The sequence below is a fragment of the Neolamprologus brichardi genome, chromosome 22 (genome assembly GCF_056152115.1).
Source record: "Neolamprologus brichardi isolate AB-2024 chromosome 22, ASM5615211v1, whole genome shotgun sequence".
NCBI classification, from domain to species: Eukaryota; Metazoa; Chordata; class Actinopteri; order Cichliformes; family Cichlidae; genus Neolamprologus; species Neolamprologus brichardi.
Genome location: NC_142124.1, coordinates 12,071,280 through 12,092,198, shown reverse-complemented (window position 1 = coordinate 12,092,198; position 20,919 = coordinate 12,071,280). Strand labels below are relative to the sequence as shown.

Genomic DNA, 20,919 nt, shown 5'->3' with positions numbered 1-20,919 from the left:
GACCTAGAAATTTTAAAGAAAGCACAATTAAAATGTACAAATAAACATTTTCTTCTGGATAACCATTGTTTGTATTATGGCTTAAAAGTGAGATTGAATCACAGTAAATATAAAGAAAAAGGAAAAAAAGCTTCAACTTCAGATGATTGTTCTTTCAAATCATTCATTAACCACCATCAAAAATAATCTCATGTCGAGATAAAAGTACAAGTAACCTGCACCTTGTACATTTATCTCAACAAGAGCCGTTCATGTACAGTTATTAGACTGAATTAAAGTGGAGCTACTGTCCTGACTTTCAGCTTATTTTATGCTGGGCCTTAGTGTAGCCTGTGACTTCATCCTGATTGGCTGCCCCTCGTAAGGAGAAATTTTAAACAGCATGTAGGTGTGACTTTTGTACTCTCTCTGACATCATACAAACCATGAATATACCATGAATAGAACCCCCCCCCAAAAAAATAAATAAATAAATAAATAAAACAAAACAAAAAATTGGACATGTTGTATTTAGAATAGTCTGACTGCGGAAACAAATCGGTCGCTTTTGCTCCCTCCACTAAAAGAAAAAGTTCAGGACAAAATATTCTCATTTCACTAAAATCCTCCAGGAGGAGCAGAGACTCCTGTGAACTGCGGCCGGATGAGCTAAAAATGAACCAGACGCCGCTTTTAGCGATGTGGAGGACGTGCTTCTGAGACGCTCCGTGGCACATCTTGTGTAATTGAAAGCAGCTCTGTGTACTCCTGTGGTGCAGCCTGAGGTTTTCTCTCAGGGATTGCTTTCACATACGCAGACCTCACGATCAGAAACTCAACACGAACATCTAACACTGTAACAACACATACATGTCACACACAAGCACCACCACCATCAATACAACCTTCTACCACACAAGCAGGCAGAGAACAATTTTATCATCAAAGAAACAGACGCACAACTTAAATGTTTCCATTAAATCAAAAGTAGTTTATTTAACTTTGCCTTCTCTGTATAACTTTATTATAATAAGACACTTCTCTGCTTGTACATTGCTCCCTTGAACTAAAAATGGCAACATTTGTTTGTGGGAATGTAAGTTGGGGTAGACAAAAACTTAGATACATACCAATATACATACATGTGTGTATATTACGGTTCCATTAATAAAACCATAAATGCTAAAAAAAACAAAACGGTCTGACCCACTCCAGGTACCTCAGTAATGCTGGAAACATAATACAATCTTGAGTAATTTTTTCTCTCTCTTTTATCTGGAATACACTTTTGTTTTTAACATGGGTACATACAATAATGCGCACATCAACATTAAGAGTTAAGGAGGGATGAAGGACTCTTTGAGCCAGTGTTAAAGAGTATAACTATCAATGAAGAAACCAGTAACAGGCAAGGCAAGCTGCACCCACGTGTGTTCATGCTCAGAAGTCATAGTGGAAAAATAAAATATGTCCAACTTCGCTTGCCTGCTGATGCTTAAATTACACAAAAGAAAACCAACTGGTGACATTTCCCACTGCAGATTCTTAATCTGGATGAACATATACACACAGCTGAATGTATATATGTGGATGTATTTAAGAAACAGTAGAATTGTCTTAATAATAATTGGTTAAATCACTCGCGGGCAAACAAGGCAGAAAAGTGCTCGCCATTCATGTTATAACCCTCTGGTCCCCCACCCTCAACCCTCCCCCCCCCCCCGCCCCTCGTTATTACACAGACACCAGAAAACAAATGAAACCAAAAACAAAACAACCAAACACACGTACACACACGCTCACATACACGCACACATACACAAATCATCAAATGCCCTACTCACAACATCCCAGAGACAACCTTCACACTGTTGTCAGTAAACAAACGAACCCCAACTTACAGCAGTGACAGAATTGATGAAGATGTGAAAACATGTTAGTTCACCTTCGCCGTTGTCTCCAGTCTTTCTGTGTCTCTTAAACTTGTGTTTGAGTGTGTAATCTTACATCGATCCCACATTTCCTCACTTCAGGTCAGCATTAATTGTTGCAAGTAAAATCTTGAAAACCGTGCAGCAAACTGCAGAAGGCGACGCTCGGTCACCCCCCCGGTTCGGCTTTAAGTCCTGAATTTTAATTTGAGCTCCCGCTTGCTGCCGTCCAAACGAAAACAGCCTTCCCGAGTAAACACGCCTGTGAAAAATACTTCATACCTCAGACAAGGAGTCCTTCTTGGTGCGAGGAGCCTCCGCTACGACAAGCAGAGGGGTGTACAACACTCGGCCTTAGCTGTGTACTCTGGGCCCAGACAGAGTACCCCGTCCTGCTTTATCATGTGTAACTTGCCCAAGTCATTAACACAAAAGAAGAGGAAAAGAACCAGCAACAGTGGATGTTTGTTATACTACAAGGAGTGCTTATTAGAACATACTCGATCATCTATCGAAGCATAAACAATTTCAGGAAAAGTCAAACATCTGCTTTATTCTATCATGACCTACATTTTCATTTAATTCATTCCCCTCGACTTGAAAGGAGGGAAAAACACATTTCCATTAAAATGGAAGTCACCCCGAGAAAATAATAGATATTAAAATAAAGCCATCACGCCATCGATACAGTCTTCAGGAGGGCAAACGGAACTCAAAGAAAGGGAGCTTCAAACTACTGTCTGTGGGGGGAAACTTTAGATTTTTGCAGTGTGCAGAAATTCTGCAGGTGAAGATGCTACGACGAGGCCAAAAACCTCCTCTTTAAAGAAAAAAGAAAATAACAAGACAAATTATAATGAAATGTCAGAGCAGATTATTCAAAAAATAAAAACAAAATTCAAACCATCGACCTGAACAAGCAGCAGAAACATTGATATAAAGACCAATCACTGAGCAGTAGTACTTTAACAGGTCTCATCACAGTAATCGGACCAAAAAGTCAGTCAGAGGAGGAATTTGGACATTTTTAGTAAAAATTTAGTTTAATGACTTGCTTTGTTGAAGAGAGAAAACACGCGCACGCACACACACACACACACACACACACCCCTAAAATTCCTCACGAGGCTGAAAAATCAGAGCTGACACGAGGCCAAACAAAAGACAGAAACAAAACGTCTTATGGTACATTGTTCTTATTAAAAGATGTAGCTGCACCCCTTTCACTTGTGAAGGAAGTGATGCACAACTGCAATACAGAAAACCACACGAGGCCAGAGTGTGACAGAAATATACACAGACACATAAATATAAAAGTTTGGCCGATCCAAATATTCATGCCAATTTAATCCCACATTTTCCTTCTGCGCTCAAGTGACCTCACATGCTCTTTGTGGGGGTTTTAAAGATGTCACATTTGTGCTTGTATGTGTGAGTGTGTGGAGCTCAGTGTGACTGTCTTCTGTCAAAATGTGGTATAACCCCCCTGCCCACCAATTGAACAATCACATGCTTGTCAAATCCAACCGGGGTGAGGAAGAGTTAAAAAAATGAAAAAAGAAAGAAAAAAAAGAGGGTGGGGCACAAATGAATAGAGAGCAAGATGGAACAAACTGAGAAATTTACAAGAACGGACGGCAGATACGAGGATGATGCAAAGGTGAAAGAGGTGACTGGGTGGGGAAGGAGGGGTGAATACCATCTCCATTTACTGTACAAAGCACTAATGCCAACAGATAAGCTGTGAAATTACGATCAAAAGGGATTAAAGGCGTAACAGGGTGGGGGTTAATGTGGGTGGGGTTTAACTGAAATGTCGCATATTCCGTCACTTCCTATTTTTCGGTGAGGGCCAGTTGCCACGCTTCTCTCCCCGGTTGCCGCCTCCGCTGCCAGGTCCACCAGGGCCGCCGCCAGGTGGGCCACGGGGGCCTCTCCCCCCCCCTCCGCCACCTCCAGGTCCTCCGGCGTTGACCCTCCGGTTCTGCCGCTCCATCCCAGGACGCTGACTCGAGAAGCTTCGTTTGTTAGCAGAGGGTTCTTTACCCGTCATCTCACGCTCCACGATGCTGCCGCCTCCTCCTCCTCCGCCTCTTCCCATGTGGTGGTGATGATGAGAACCATACGACTTCCCTCCTCCTCCCCCTCCCCCTCCCCCCTCTCTGTCTCTGAACTCTGTGAAGTCGCTGCTCTCAGAAGCTGTCTCCCACTCCTCATTGGCTTGGTCTGAGTTCTGGTTGGTGAAGTCAGGCGACTTGGCACCGTGGGGGTGCTGTGGATGCGTGGGACCCACACTGCCCTGGTTGTAGTGGTGATGGTGGTGGCTGTTCGCATTACTGAGGTGCCCGCCACTGTTGTTACTGTTGGCCGTTAATGTGGCGTTGTGGGTAGCATTCTGGGCATTTCCTGTCATGGGAGCAGAGACTGGGGCTCCGTTACCATCTTGCACAGAATTAATGGAAGGAGACGAGGGCCTTTCTCCACCAATGACCCCCACACTGCCGTTGATACGAGCAGCATTCTCCCGCTCCTTCAGTTTCCGGAAGCGGGGCGGCTTGTCCTGCTGGTGCTGGGATCGCCCATGACGACGGCGCCTAGGTGGTCGCTCAAAGCCACGATTAGAAGGAAGAGGAAGAGCATTTGGCCCTCCAGAGTTTGACACAGGTTTTGCAGAAGTTTGCTGGGTCGCAACTCCACCATTTTCAGTGGAAACCAGAGTAGCAGAGGTTGTTGTAGCAGGCAGAGAAGGCTGAGGGGGGTTGGTCCCCTGACTTTGAGTTTGACTTCCATCAGCCACCTTGTCCTTCTTCTCACCAGCATTTCCTCCTCGGCCTAAGTCTTTATGCCCAGAGCTCTGTGGCGGACCTTGCTGTTTCCGGGCTGAAGCTGAAGACTTGGAGGACCCACCATGCGAGCCTGAGCTGGGCCCAACACGGTGTCCCCCAGCTGTTGCTCCCATATTGCCACTACTCCTGTAGATGTTTCCTCCTCCACCTCCGCCACCCCTGCCCCTTCTAGAGGGCACACCCCTAGGGGTGAAGACACGGGCCTGGGAGCCTCTGGGTGGAGCAGATGAAATGTTTACACTGCTAGTGGTGTTATCAGAGCCATTCTTGGTGTTCGGTTTCTGGCTGTCTTCTTTGTCCGAGTGGCCGACATCGCTCGCTCCACTCTCGCTGCCCGTCTCAGAGCCTCTCTCCCTCCTCCTCTTGGGGATTTCTTCATACTCTGAGCCCTCACTGCGGGTTTCACTGCGGTTTCTGGCCCTGGCTGGGTTATGCTGGGACCGATCTTGACCATGCCTTCCACTGGCTCCTTCACCCTTGGATTCCTGATGATGGCCACCACCGGCTGTTGAACGGTAGTCTCTTCCACTCCTGCCACCCATTCTGCCCCGGCTTCCACCTGTGGGTCCAGCACTGGCCGTGTAGGTGCCCCGGTACCCACGGCCTCGCCCATAGAATTCTCCCCCTCTTCCTCTGCTGGCTCTGCCGCCTTTCTGGGGGACTCCATGGTGGTGAGAGGTGTTGCCTCCCTTTTCAAAGGAACGGTCTCTGTCTCTCCTGGAGGAGGACCCTGAAAAACCTGATGAAGTAGTGTCTACATCTTTTTGACCTCTACCTGACCCTCCTCCACCTGAGGATCGCTCTTTTCCACCATTTCTGGGTTTGGCTGTCTGGGGTGGCTCGTCCTTAGATGAAACTGATGTGTTCTGAGAGTTGGAGGAGGCATCCTGCTTCATAGAGACAGGCTGTCCACCATCTTGCTCTTTATCTTTCCCAAATCCTGTGCCTTGTTTTTCTCCTCCATCTGCATCCATTGCCTCTCTCTTGATTTCTTTCAGCACTGGCTTCTTAATGGGCCCAGCCCTCCTGTTGGCATTGCTCCCTCCTGATTGGTTGGAGGGTTTGTGGTCCAATGGAGTGTTGGAAGAGTCCTCTCCTCCACGGGAGTTGTTCCCACCTCCTGCATTGTTGCCCCTCCTTCCGTGAGAGGAACCCCCAGTAGTATTGCTGCCAGGCCGTGGACCCCAGTGTGTCTCTGTCTTATGCTCCCGCCCTCCTCTTTGGTTTGATTTAGGATGAGGATGCTGCTGCTGTGGGGGCTGACTGTGGCTGCCAAGTTGAGCCAGAGGTGGGCTAGAAGTGTTGGCTGAATGGGAAGTATATGCCGGACCTGTCTTCTCTTGTTTCACATGGCCACCACCTCCAGCGTTACCACTGCTGCCTCTTTCAGCGTGACTGTGCCCGATACTGGTTTCGCTCTCTCTCTGTGATGGGTGATGGTGCGGTGCCACTTTGACATTCCCATCCTCCCTGGCGGAAGAGGAAGAGGAGGAAGAGGAGCAGGAGGATGAGAGGGAAGGTTGGTGAAGAGGAGGAGAAGAGTCAGTCTTCTTAGCTGGGGCCTCACCACCTCTGTTCTCTGGCTTATGGGGATGGAGAGGGAAGTGAGGCTGTTGAGGGTGGTGGCTGTGAGGGTGGTGGAGGTGAGAGTTGCTTTCAACAGGGGGATGATCTGGGCGCCCGCTACGATCATAGTGAGGATGTGGGGCTCCCCATATCTGGCCCTGCTGAGCTCCTCGGGCAGGCCCTTCATCCTGGTGGGGGAACCCATGTGGCTGGCTTCCCCTTTCACCCGCCCTCTGATGCTGGTGAGGAGGCATCCTTGCGCCCTGATCGGGGAAGTTGCTGTAGTTGCCCTGTCCACCGATGTAGTGATGAGGGTGATGGCTGCCTCCCTGGTTGCCAACAGGGGGTGGGGTTTGATTGGATGTTCCAGATGCAGAGCTGGGCTGCTGAATGGGTCCCAATCCACCCTCTCGCATGCGGTGTGGAGGAGTGTCGCTCCTATGATAAAGAAAGACAGAATACAAAATAGCAACTTATTCACTCAATAAATGAAAACACAGATGATTAAAAAAAAAAAAAAAAAAAAAACCACAATACAAACTTACATGGACACTTTTATAGTTGCTCTATATAGCAACAATCTAACAGTAAAGAAGGAGGTTTTATCTTTGATCTCACTCAAACAAAACGAAACGAGTATCCATACCTGGGCCCTTTGGCCACATCATCATCCTCTGATGCCTGCTTCTGTCTCAGGGGAGAAGTTAGCCCACGGTTTTCCCCTCCTCCAGGGAACACCTCAGGCCCCCAGGCCAGCTTAGGATCCATAGGGGGAGTCCCACGGTGAGGATGCCCTGGATGCTGTTGCTGTCTGTCAAAGGGGTCTGAACCAGACCCCCCAGAATCAGACCGCTCACGCCCAATAAGCCCTGAGTAAAATTTTAAGAAAATCTAAGTCAACAGCCAACATTGTGACTTCACAGTAACACAATACCACTGAACATTTTAAGCATGGCCTGTAATACTGCAATATTTCCTGATTTAATTTTATTACTTGTGTTTATGCATCCACTCACCGGAAGGATGCATGCCGGCCTGATAGTATTCCATGGGTGAAGGGCGACTCTGTATCATACGAGGGTCCATGTAGGGCATCATCATCCACCGAGGGTCAAAATTCAACGGTAAGGGTGGAGGTCGAACCATACCGCCAGGCTGATACAAGGGTCCGCCCTGTTTAGGTCCAGGTACAGGCTGGGGAGTTGAACCTGGTGAAGGACCTTGTGGAGCCTGGGTCTGTGGGGACAGCTGGCTTTGTGATGCCTGGCTGTGTTGTTGCTGCTGTTGCTGTTGCCACTGCTGCTGTTGCTTTAGGAGTTGCTCCTACAGAGAAGTGAATGGAAAAATGCAATCACTCAGGTTGTTTAAAAGCACTTCCCTTTGAGTAAAAAAAAAGTAAAAAGAGAAAATCACGGTAGCCCTGCTCATTCAGAATGCAACAACAACTTTTAACTGAATTTCTCTCTTACGTTTGGAAAAAAAAAACAAAAACAAAAACAAACCTGCTGCTGCCTCTGAAATCGAGGTGGAAGAGACTTCTGATACTTTGAGTAGCCCTGGCCAGGAGGGCCACCAGCTTGACGACCGGATCCCCCTCCGATATTTTCAACCTTTACTTGGTCGATTCCTCTTTCGCCTCCACTTCCTGTACGAATGTGAGGAGTGCTCACAGCTTCTTCCTTACTCTCTCCTAGTAAAGGTACATCCAGTGTGGGCTGCTGCGGCTGTGGTGCAGCCAACTGGGGACACTGTTGGGTATCTAAATCAAGAACAAAGTTGCAGGGTTAAATCTGTAGTCATCAAGATTATTATGTGGTGTATTTACTTATTACACTTACTTAAATGCTATATTAAATAAAGAATAGAAATGTTATTTACTTGAATGCTTCTTGATGATTTTTGTCAGGATAGGTCTGTGTTTCAGGCCATTTGCATCTGAGAAACTCACCTGCACCAGAGTCGTAACTGCTGTTGCTGCTGGGTCGCTGGCGGTCATTACCAGCTGGACCTGTCCCTGACGGGACAGCTAGCACTGGAGGCTCCTCAGAGTCCACGCAGGGGGAAGGAGGCTGGCTGATATTAGGGGAGGAAGCTGAAACTGATGGACTTGGGCTGCCTGCCGTAGCAGCTGTTGAATTTCCATCAAGGCTAGGGGTTTTGCTGCCGCCACCACCACCAGCAGCACTTGTGTTGCTGCTCTGCTGCTGCTGCTTTTCATCCAGCCTCTTCAGCTTTTCCGCACAGGCTGCACGTCTTTCCTCCTCCATCCTGCGTTCTTCCTCTTCACGCCTGCGACGAGCTCGCTCAACAGCAGCAGAAATCTCAGAGGATGACTGCTTCCTGCGCTGACGCCACGTCTCGTCCTCATCATCCCCCTGGGCCGCATGAACCAGCAGACCAGGCTGTGTAAGAGGGTTAGGGGCTCCTGCTGCTGGTTGATGCTGGGCAGGGGCAGGTTTCCCCTGGCCAAGAGAGGCTCCCTGATTGTGGGGCCGATCCTGAGGAGTTAGAAAACACTGAATGTTTTATCATGAAGTTTTTAACCTTCCAAGTGAAATTACTGTAATCTTTTAAAAAGTAGAAATGTATGTATGAATGATAATCTCCACTGTAACAAAAACCAAAGTGAAGGGGGGGGAAAAAAGGGAACTTAAAACTAAAAATGACTTTGCTATAAGACCCGTAGGTGGTGGATGAGGCAATGACAGAAATGATTATTCTATGAGGCCCTGTCCTGATGTCTACCTGTCGGTAAAAGGAGTAGGGCCCTGGTCCGAGGAGCGGCCCAGGTGGGGGGGAGGGCTGCTCCTGGGGACCACCCAATCCAGGCCTGCGCCCCTGTATACAGGCAGACACAGTTAGCTAAGGTCCACCACAATAATCTACACTGATGCAAAATACAGACACTCACACATGCCTGCCCACTAAAAAAGTCTTGCCTTAACAGAATGGACTCTGTAACCTGTTTTTAATTTGAAAACTTCACAAGGCCTCAATGTAAGGTAAAACCTTAGGGCCTTATCCACTGCAGGAACTCAGAGCACACATTTACGACCCCAAATCAGCCCGTTTAAGCCTGTTCCCATTGTGGTGTAGGATTCACCACAAATCTTCCTGTGCCAAAAAACCCCACAAAAATCAAGGGATTCAAGAGGACAATTCTACGTTGCTTCTCTTCCTCACCTGCATAGTAGTTACAGGTAAGTTTTTTTTGGTCTGAAAACACCCCTTTAAGAGGTCCTAAAGGGATGGTTCCTAAAAGAGCCCACAGGTTCCTGCAGTGAAAAATGTCTTGTTGTTACTGCTGTTCAACACAGTACCTGATAGGTGGATGGCGCTCCCTGGCTCACCCAACCACTTCCTCCCTCCTCGGCCCATCCTGGCTTGCTGGAGGGGGGTTGGGGGCCATTGTCAACATTAGAGGGAGGGGTCCTGCGGGTCTCTCCGCCGCTGTCTGAGGCTCGAGAGTGAGAGGTTGCATTGGGGGCATCCTGAGACCTCTGCTGATCACTGAGGACAAGAAGGACAAAAAATGTAAGTGAATAATATCTAGAAAAACAACAACAATCTCTCCCCCCCCCCCCCCCCCAAGAGTACTGTAATTTATTACACATTAAATGTACTTGGTCACTCACCGCGGATCAATCTTGCTCTCGTTTCTATCCTCTTCTCCCTCTTCCTCTCCTTCATCATCGCTGAACTTCAGCTTGGCGGAGTAATCTATCTCTTCATGAGCTCCTGTTTCAGCAAAACAACAAAAAACAAAATGGAAGCCATCAGAACCATGTTTGTGCCAAACATCTACAGTGTGACATTATTCAGCAACCATCACTAATCCTTCTCCCTCCCTCCAGCAACTTAAACCATGCTGGTCGGATCAGCATGAAATTTGATATGCACCAACAACAGCAATCCTCGAAAGCAGAAAAAGGAAGGCTCGGCAGAACACGCTCTGCACAGCTGAACTAAATTAACTTGCATAAGCAAGACACACAAAAACAAGTCTTTACCTAAAACACAGAAGGTTATGATTCTTGTTCTAGGTCTGTAACAACATTAAAAGTAACCAATTATTTCAGATCTTTTAAAGCCATTTGTTAAAATTTCAGTTTCTGCATGCTTTAGAGCCCTCCTCCAAACAGAAAACTTTCTGTTTTTATTATAGATAGGAACAACTTGAAAAAAGAAAATAACTTCATTTAACAAAAACACTGTTTTAGTGTATATTTGGAGGTGGCTTACAAACTTAGAACCAGTTTTATGATGTTTCACCTTTGTGAATGGAATTTTTTTTTTTTTTTTTTTACCTGCCCAGCCTTCGTCTCCATCGTGGTCCAGCTCATCTAGCTCCTTCAAATCGTCTTGTTTTAAAATGGAGGGTCGCTTTACCACCTCTCCACCCACATCGCGTGGACCGCCCTGTGACCTGCTCTCAGGACCAACCGGCCCACGAGAGAACCTGAAATAATGGGGGAGGTTCTTTTTTAAGGGATATGATGAAAACAAAAAAAGCATGGCCCAAAAAAAAAGCAGCTCTTGATTACTTAGGAGTTAAACTATAGGCCATTTGACTGCACTGAAGAACATTTTCCCTCCACAGTGAAATTAAAAGTAGATGAAGTAGCATCTCAGTGAACATACCTTGGAGCTGTCCCTTCACCAGGTGGTGGGTACCTGTAGGGCCCTTGAGGCCCATAGGGGCCCGGGAAGGGCAGATAGGGAGGATACATCTAGGGAGTAAAAACAGATCCAGTTCAGACACCCATTTCTTTTGTTTTTGTTTGTTTATTTATTTGGGCGAGAAGATAAAGATAAATGCAAATAAAAGAAAACCAACACTTACGAAGGGGGGTATGATCCCTCGATATTGGGGGAACCCAGGCCCCACAGGAGGCTGGGGCAAGGGCAGGGCGGGGCTGCCTGCAGGAGGGTTCCTAGGTGGCCCGTGGTTCTGTGAGTTTGGAGGGGGGACCCCTGCTGCCCCATCCATCACCAGAGCTCCACCAGTGCCACCCTCGGTTACCCCCTCCCCAGGCAGGGTGGGTGCCAGGGCTCGGCCCCCACCATCCCGCCAACTTGTAACGTCTGAGGACAGTGAAGACAGGAGAGGACGGAGTGGTTAGTATGATTTATGGACTTTTATGTAATCAGAACAAGAATGGAAAGTCATTTTTTATGATTATGAATGTGAAGAGCAATGAATATCAATACTGTCAGTTAGTAAAGTTCAAAAATAAATAAATACAAATGAAAATCCTGCCCGAGGTGTTTCTCTCCAAACTACCATAGACAAATAAGTGGATGACAAATTATTAGAGACAAAGCTTGCATTACTCACTCTGGGGGCGGAGGCTTGGTCCGGGCCCATACCACTGATCTGCAGTGCCCTGTTCTTTGCCAGCTTTGTCCTGGTCGCCAGCCGCCTGCAGGGTGGGAAATTCCTCGCGAGAGAATGGCGACGGTAGGTTTGATCCCTTTCCACCTGCAAAAACAGATGATGAAAAGAGGGGCTGAGTTGCAAACAAACAAACCCATTGAAGGACATGCAGCAAAAGAAGGACTCACCATCCCCTTGTGTTCCATGTGTTCCACTGGCCTGTGCCCAGGACCTTGCCCCTACGGCCTGGGTTGAAGCTGGGGCCAGAGCCTGAACACGGTGCACACACAAAGTCAAATACCATATGATACACGCCAGCTAGCAGTGCTAGATGTCTTTCGGCAACCATTACTCAGGGTATATTCTGTTTTAATATTATGGAGATGACGTGTACCTCTGAAGCTTGCGGGGTTCTCGGGCGGGTCGGTGCAGGTGTCTGTGAAGCCACAGGCTGCTGCGACTCCGGCTGCGGTGCTGACAATGCATCGGTACTGAGAGGGAAAAAGCAGACATACAAGTCTTCAGATCGAATGCAACAAGCAATCACACAAGAATAAAACTACTTGTTACATTAACACCCAATAACTTGAAGGTGCATGATTACAGCTTTCTTACCTCTTTGGGTCTGCTGCTTCCTGTTTGCTTGCCCATCCTGTGCCGTCTTTGGGAACGAGCGAGACGTTAGGATCGTTGCCTTTGTTCTCTGCCTTCAGACTGGGCAGGTTGGCAGGGGGTGGCATACGCCGCGCAGAGGCAACTTTACCAAGAGACTGCAGGCCATGGCGTGGGGGAACTGATATGGAAACAAGAAAGAATAGAATAGAAATAATTCTTTAATTGTCCCACAAGGGGAAATTTAGTTGTAACAGCAGGAAGTCGTTAGCACAGATGGACCACTGAAACCCTACACTGGTGAAATCCAGAGGGAGCCTGAAAACAGGGATGGCGTTCTGATTACTTGCTGGATGTAAAATTAGGGTGCTGAATCACTGAGAAGGCTAAAAACGTGGTAGTTTTGGTCTGGTGATTCTAATGAATGTGGATTTATTTTTTTAAACAAACAAACAAAAAACTCTCTTGACGTTATTAAAAACATTCAGCAAACCCACTTCAATTACAATTTTATAGAAAAGCATTAGCACATTGATGCGTACAGAACCATGGAAAAGCCTAAAAGCAAAGCCATTCTGAATATCAATCCCTCATTTGTTTTCCTAAGGCTCAGAGCAACCACAGCAGCTTCAGGCCTTCACTATGTAAGAGGGGGCAAGTCTGTAGTCGGGGAAAGGGGACAGCTGCTTGAATCTAGAGGGCAGCCTCTGAATAAAACATAAACTGGGGTCTCAGCATACAAGTCAAACAGCATCCACAAGTAAGCCTCTGTCTCTGGTCAGCCTCAGTGTCTCTGTAGCTCAGCTAATACATCGAGCCTCAAGAGCCATTCACCCTCCAGGACCCCCTTTTCCCTTTGTTATTTCTTTAACACCTCAGTGCAAACACTAGTCAATAACAAAAAGTATAACACAGTTTCATCAAAAAACAGTGCTGATAGATAGATAAACTTTGTGTATTAAAAAGCAGCACCATTAAGGAGACCCTAAGCTAACACTTCAAAGTTGCATTAGTTGGTGGAAACACAATACAGCGAGAAAATTGTAATCACACTAATGAGCAGATCCGACTGAGATCTGTTTGTTTAAGTTTCAAATGATCAGTGACAGCACAGGTTTTTACTAAACCACACCACCTGGCAGAATTTAATTAGAGCCCTTTGAAATCTGTTACAACTGCTTAGAAAGTGATGCATGCTGAGAATGTAGATAATAACAATGTTATTATCTACATGTTATGATATGTTGTGATAGCCATAAGCTCTGACTTTCAGGTTTTACCAAACCAGCTAATTCAAAGAAAGCCTGGCTATGCTGAATCTGATTCATAGTACACCCCCTCTGGATGTATGCTGTGAAAGCTTGTGTGTTCTGAAGCTACTCACCAACAGGCTTTTGTGTTTCAAGGCTCTTTCCTTTGTATGTATCAAACAGGTTGAGAGACGCATACTTGGTTTTGCCTTCCTTCCCCTTTGCAGTTTGCCCAGAGCGATCTGACATTGCGCTGTCCGCTCATTGAGTATGGTGAGCCCTGAGACTGTAGAAGAAAGAAGAGACAAGGAGAACAAGAATACACAGAAAGAGAATGAAATGAGCTGAATTTTAACTATATTTGACAAGGGATTACAGTTATGATACAGTTATGTTTCTTCCAGCTGACATTAGGTATAATTCCTTTCAGATTAATAGGTGTAGCAAACCTTTCTTTTAAGGCAGCTCTATGAAACAGGATATTCTGAAACACAATGACACAGCACGTAGGGATAATACACTCAGATTAGTTTATTTTTTTTATTTTCCTACAAATCCGAATAATTGGCAATTTACAGCATTTTCTGGGGCTTTTCTGGTTTAATTTTACTTCTATGTCTGAAGCAATATTCCTCCATTTTAATTTTTTTGTCAATTCAAATGACAAAAAAGATGTCAACAAAATATTTGGCAAATATCAGCATCATCTGATACCAGACTTACTGATTTTTATACAAATTAATGAGATGCCATGTACCTACATGAGTGGCTAATATTTAACTTTTTACATTCCTTTTGCACTGGCTAAAGGAAGACAGTCTTTGTTTCTCTGACACAGGTGAGAAATAAAAAAATACATTTAAAAACATTAAAACACAAGAACTCTTGTCTCATTATTAGCTGAAGTGTTATTGTAAACATCAATATTAGCCAACAATTTTTCAGCCTGTCCATCAGTAATTTAAACAAAGGAGTGCAAGTTGATATATTATAACATCTGCTACATTTACGACCATACATCTGATTTAAAAACACTTGTTTTTATATTTTGAGGTATTCATTCAACACTTAGCAACTTAGTAAAGACTGGTGTGCCTTTGACTAACCTGTCTGTAGACTGTGGGCTTATAAAGTTAAACAACTTAACCGTTCCCTATGACAATGTGGACATCAGTCCAGGAAACCAACTTCGTAACATAAAAATTAACTGAAAGCTTTTGAGCATGTGTATAGGTAAGACCATAAGTTTTCTGTCACATATTGCTGAATGTCATCTAACTTGGATTTGGTGAATCAACAACATATAAAGACAAGAATCAACACAGTTTTTGGATCAGATAATGGTCTAATCCTGACTCAAAAAGCTGGACTAATATATTGGTGACCTCTGAGTGACCTATGAGACAAATATATTCAGTTCAATTCCACTTTTCTAGCAGGAGAGTTTAACACAACATGGAAGAAGCTAACAATAAAGTAACAGTGGTTTAGAGGCGTTTCACAGCTGTGACACCAACAATTTTTCTTTGTATGTTTGCAACAGTTTTGAATTTAACCAAGAATTGTGGCCACATGACTGGAAAAGTCAGGCGACAGGAATGCCTTCACTGCCCTTTGCTTCGAAGCACTTGCAATTTTTATGATAACATAATGCATTCTTGACAACTTGGTTAATATTATTTGAATTTCAGGTTTCTAGTCAACTCTACTCCAATATGTGTGTCAAAACGTTAAGTACTTAGCTAGAAAGGAGAGACTAGCGTGCAAAGAGCAGTAAGCAGTAAAGAATAAAGTAGAATTCATGGTAGCATGTTCATGTTTGTTTTGGTAGGCATTTGGCTAGTCAACCTACAAAGATGTGCTTGAATGTGCTTGTATGCAGTCCCCCACAGCCAAAAAATTAATTAATAAATAAAAAAAGCATGTAGCAGTGATGATATGCATGCATAGGATGCTGACTGATTAAAAAGTTGGGTTGAACATTAAAGGAGGTGATAATGCAGTTCACCACGGAGAGAAAGAAGTGTTAAAAAATAATATTAATAAAGAAAATAAGTATGAGAAGCACAGAGCTGCAGTGTTCATTACTTTTAACACCTGCCTTCACATCACTACAAAGAAACATGAGTTTGTTCTCTGTGGCAATGGTTAAAACTAAAGGACAAATAACAGCGCAAACACATACCTTTTGGTCTACACAGTTTTAGCTCTTCCCCCTTCTGACGATACATAGACACAACATGCAGACATTGGTCTGCAAAGCTCTGCATAGGACTAACACATAGCCACGGTGATTCCTTCATTTCTCTTAATTTGTCATCCCTCACCACGAGGTCCCATCTACAATTCAAGAGATACTATAACGTACTAACTAAGCCAGCACCTTTTATCAAGACTTAAAACTGTCTTTATCAACAGTGTCTGTAGTTGTCCATATCCACAACTGAGTACAATCTCTAGCCAGCTATCCACTATTCAAATACATTAGATAAACTGTGCATTTCTGATTTTTAATAAAGACCTTTTGGATGCATTTATTTAACAATTTGTTTCAAAAAGTCAGAAAAAACTTTATGTGTAGACTACTGTTGCCATATATATATATATATATATATATATATATATATATATATATATAAATAAAAGAGAGAAAAGACTCCAGCTTATTAACTGAACACTAGTACTGGTTCGGTACTGTATCAGCAGCAACCTGGAGCCAACATGTCAGTTCCATTTTCTATTTGTATAAATTCAGATAAGCAGATCTCTATATGCCCATATGGACACAGTTTAATGGGCGCATATGACTGCACCATTTATAATACAGCAATAACACCAGCATAATTTTTTATGTGCTATAAAAATGTCATACTATATATAGCAACATTATACATTTATGATCTGTAGTGCACACAACAAGACAAGCCTGTCATGTCTGATAGCAAGAGCTGCATAGTACCTAAGAAGCCCCTCCCAAAGTAGTGCTTTGTAAAATATGAGAGAAAACTGTTCCTGTTGAGTGTAGAAAAAAAAAACTTGTTTCAGTGCTTGAAGCAAAAACAGATGATCAAGTACAACCAGCTAATAAAGGAGGAGATACTAGGAGCTAGTGATGTGCGACTCAAATGTAAACAAATGGCTCCACTGAGCTATTTGCTAACTGCACTCCATGTGACAGGAAGAGCAAATGGTGGATGGAAATTACTGATGTGGTTACAAGGTGGTGAAGCAGGGCTATGAGCAGGTGGTTAAAATGCACGACCCAAAGCACAACACCCCAAGAAATATGCGACAATACCATGCATCTCCGGAAGACTTAAGGTTAAGTTACTTTATTTACTGTTGTTCTAAAGTGTTAACCAGTTATTTTATACTCCTTAAACATTCCAGGAAAAACAAAACCTAGGCTATTTTTGTGCTACGTTTGACTTATGCTGTGTCACTACTATTGCACCACAATGCTGCTGCTGTCATCTTGCTTGAATCGATTCAAACATCAAATCAAGAAGTGTGTCATCAAATACAGCAACTCAATGGAAAAGGATGGATAATGCCAAACTGCTAATTTTCTTAAAATATCATGACATTTTAGGGCTATACTGTTCAACCCTAGTTAGCAGACGTTCACTGCTTATCAGATGAACATTATTTCAAAAAAAGGTGGGGAAAAAGCAGAACCATGGTTTCTATGGAAACACATTATAAATGATATTCTTCATGCCTTGAGACAGAGGGTTCGGCTCCATGGCAACTGCCAGGCCTTTAGCTTGAACTCATTTTACTGCACATCAATAAAAGACAGGGCACTGACATCTGTCCAATTCACAGCGATTTGGCTGCATCCATCAGGTTAAACTGCTGCCACCACCTCCTACCCCCATTAGGCACAATGACTGCGAACACACGGGTCTCTAAGATCGTGAAGACTTTGTCACATCGTCATATCATTTCATTCACTTAGCTTCAATAAAAAAAATGAATACTGACGTGAGAAAGCCAATCTAAATGGTCTGTGTTTAGAAAACAGTGATTATAAAGATATAGGTCTGTGCTACAGTGACTCAAGCGTTAAATAACTGAAAGGTGGGAAGACGTCTCATTAGATGGCTGCATAACACAAACAGCAACACATTCCCAAGATATGCTTGAAGACTCAAATATGCAGCCTTCTACTGCGCACTGACGATCATCAAAGGAGCAAAATGTACGATGTTTGCTTTTACACACATCACTTTAAAAAAAACAAAAACAAATAACCCTTCGTTAATTACTTTTTAGAAAAGGTTGCACACGGTAACTACGAAGCTGCGGCAGCCCCGCAGCGAGCCTCAATAACCAGATGAGATTAGAAAATTAGGTCGTGGGATGGCTGGTCAGCTAGATGTTGTATGGGGATTAACTGGAGCCCTAAGTGCAGCAACGTATACCACAAAGAGGCCCCGTGAAGCTAAAGGCTAACCGTCAACACCAACTACGACGGGCAAAAATCAGCTAGTAGCTCCAGGAATCATTGCCTTGTACATGTATATGCAAAACAGAAACAGCGGAGCGGGGATGTGTGATGTTTTTCTTTTCTTTTTTTTACTCCTGTGGTGCTAACCAGCTCGATGCTAACAGAGGCCCTCGGTGATCTCGTTGGGAGGGGGACTGCGTTGATGTTTCATAATGTATTTTCAACACCTCGCAGCTATCACTTAGCTCACCGCTTGTCAGCTCCATGCTTTGAACCACACAGTGACATTACGACTGTTTGTCCTTTCCGAACTCTTCTGCTTACTTACAGTTAGTGGGAGACTCGGGGTAACGCAGAAAAAAACTGATTTTTATTAGATGAACAAAACAAAATGGCGGTGTAGATGGGCCCTGTGCATACTACCCCAGGCCGGTTGGGTAGCATTAGAGAGCTGGCTTGTGTAGGTACATACTACTTAAAATACACTACACTATACAACTTAACTGTGCTGGAAAAAACAACCACTGACAAATCACCAATACTGACAACGGGAGAGTCTTTTAATCGGACACCTTCCGAGCTAAAGCTGAAGCCTCGCTAATGTTTATCCGCTAGCACTAGCCACGAAAAAAAAACATCTAATAGTAAACAGATATTTCATCAGCACACAAACGTCTCAGACACCTTTACTAAAAGGTAAATAAATGTGTGTTTACACACTAAAAAACAAGTGGCTGAATTCAGAACCTAGCGAATACTAGTCAACCACTTAGCCAAGCTAGGCTAATGAGCTAGACAGCCACCTAACGTTAGCTATGCCTTTGCAAAAATAAAAAATAACCTCGATCCTTAACCAAAAACACCCTCACAGATCCGCCGAGCCCTTGCCCAGAGGTAAGAGTAACAATGTCTCTTCGGTACAATGTAACTGCCCAATGTCCGCATGGAAACATGCACAATTTTTCCAACCACTGACCTGGTCTTGTCCCGACTTGTCTCGAGGTTGTATCGCTGAGTGAGGTTAGCTTATGCTATCACGTATAGCCTCTTTCCAGCAAGTGACCCAGCTAGCTAAGCAACGTTATCCTCTCGCATAGTCAAACCAACACACTCTGGCTTTGCTCTAACTTTGATACCAGCGGCAACGTATGGATAAAGAAGATATTCGGCTTACTTGTGCTCCTTTTCTTTTTTTGTAACTCCCAAAAATAAATGAAAAGGGGGGAAAAGAAAATGGTTAATGCTGGACTCGATCCGTCGCCTAAAGAGCCGTCAACGGCTACTGAGCCGTTTGGGACCTCTACAGTAAAATAAATAAGCCACTCTTATGTTTTTTAAAGCGCAAGAGAAGCCTCTCTGAAAGAAATGTGAATATTGCAAAGTTAATACCAAAAATATCTAGAAAACTTATCCATGAAAAGTTAAACAATTAATTTTGCAATAGAAATCTGAAATTTCAAGTTTTTAATATGTAGATGGTGCATTATCTTTTTTAATATATGTTAATTGTAATACATTTATCAACAGAAATCTTAACATTTGATTACAAACATTTTACATTTTTTATATGTTACGATTTCTGTATTTATCACTTCATAAATAAATAATAATAATAATATAAAATAAAAATGCTAAAAGACACAAAGTTAAAACTTTTCCACCTCTGTGCAAAGATTTTGAGCCATGTTTCTTTATATTATAATTGAAGGAGCCAGTCCTTGTTTTTTAAAGTGGTCTTGAACTATACTTCTCCAGTCTTTCTGAACATCTTTCAAAGTTTTCCTTTGGCCATTGGCTGCTTTTTCACTCATTTTCAGTCCAGTCTTTCTACCTGACCATTTTCAGAGGAATGTTTGTTTGTTTGTTTGTTAAACCATTTAACTCTGACCTATGAGTCATTTAAGCAGAAAAGGGCACCTAATTCAAGGGATGAACCAGTGTTATGTCTACAAAAGCAATTTGGCAAAGAGACCGTTTTAAATTGTATCTTGAGGCATTTTGTTACTAGCAGCCTGTTGTAAAAGGACACCATTCGTTCACATTTCCTTAGCCAAAGAAAATGTAGTTTATCAAATTGTATTTTTACATCAAAAAGGCAATTCTCAATAAGCTACTAGTTGGAAACTTGGCATATCTTGATATCTACAGTGTGTCTTTAAAAAGGTGAGGAAACTGGACAAGTGGAGGACAAAAGAAGACTGTCCTAAAAGCTATCTACATCGGATGAACAGTATCTGAAATCCATGTCCTTAACAAAAGTTGAAAATTTAGGTTCAAATCATCATCAGTATGTACAGAGGAAGTCAGGAGAGGGTTTTGACGACAAGTACATGAAATTTTGATCCACCATGCAATGCAATTTGGAAAGCCTGTCATTGGCAACAGCTTCTTTTCAGCATGGCAGTGATCCCAAAGACGCTGTCAATGAAGTAAAAGCATGCCTTGATAGAAAAACACACAATGGAGCACTTATCGGTCATGGATTGACCTCAACATTATTGATCATCCCGACAGAGAATACAATAAAAGGCAGGCACTGACCTTTGAGAAGACTGGAAAGCCATCCCTGAAGACTACATAAAGAAATGAGAAGAAATGAGGACTGGCTCCAGACTTTTGGTTGTACTATAGATGGATAGATAATTTGCAGTGTGAAATTCCAGTCATGCCTATGGAGCCACTTATTTTTTTAAAACAAAAAGATTGCCAGTAAAAGTCTACAGCTGATTACTTACACTGAGATGTCTTTTTTTGTGAGTTTTATAAAATGTTATGATTTAATTTTCCATATATGCACTAATTTGCATGAATATTGACTATAAGTGTATGAAATAAAGACCTATATGTGTATTTGAGTTGACTTTTTCCAAGCGTAAACAAAATGTCAGAAAAATTGACGTTGGCA

At 43.6% G+C, this 20,919-nt stretch overlaps 1 protein-coding gene across 3 annotated transcripts; it reads right to left on the bottom strand.

Moving 5' to 3' along the window:
- Positions 1-949: 949 nt before the first annotated feature.
- prrc2a (proline-rich coiled-coil 2A) lies at positions 950-19,304 on the bottom strand. Of its 3 annotated transcripts, none has more exons than XM_006788057.3 (17): positions 19,189-19,304; positions 13,696-13,847; positions 12,315-12,492; positions 12,094-12,190; positions 11,888-11,969; positions 11,661-11,804; positions 11,166-11,407; positions 10,964-11,052; positions 10,630-10,781; positions 9,958-10,060; positions 9,643-9,832; positions 9,068-9,160; positions 8,271-8,820; positions 7,825-8,081; positions 7,339-7,645; positions 6,969-7,191; positions 950-6,760 (listed from the first exon to the last, which is right to left on the bottom strand). In XM_006788057.3, exons 2-17 carry the CDS (start codon positions 13,808-13,810, stop codon positions 3,739-3,741), a joined length of 5,844 nt encoding a protein of 1,947 aa, XP_006788120.2. In that variant the 5' UTR covers positions 13,811-13,847; positions 19,189-19,304; the 3' UTR covers positions 950-3,738. The 3 variants fall into 3 exon arrangements, with proteins under 3 accessions (XP_006788120.2, XP_006788119.2, XP_006788121.2); XM_006788056.3 differs by lacking the exon at positions 19,189-19,304 and adding an exon at positions 18,991-19,166; XM_006788058.3 differs by lacking the exons at positions 9,068-9,160; positions 19,189-19,304 and adding an exon at positions 18,991-19,165.
- Positions 19,305-20,919: the final 1,615 nt, after the last annotated feature.

What these genes read in the sequence shown, in the direction of transcription:
- prrc2a (XM_006788057.3), bottom strand. Translation starts at nt 13,810, where the DNA reads ATGTCAGATCGCTCTGGGCAAACTGCAAAGGGGAAGGAAGGCAAAACC. An exon ending in GAAGCAGCAGACCCAAAGAG is followed by an intron (nt 12,191 to 12,314) that starts GTAAGAAAGCTG and finishes TTTCCCTCTCAG; the next exon opens with TACCGATGCATTGTCAGCAC. An exon ending in GATTTCAGAGGCAGCAGCAG is followed by an intron (nt 7,646 to 7,824) that starts GTTTGTTTTTGT and finishes ACTTCTCTGTAG; the next exon opens with GAGCAACTCCTAAAGCAACA.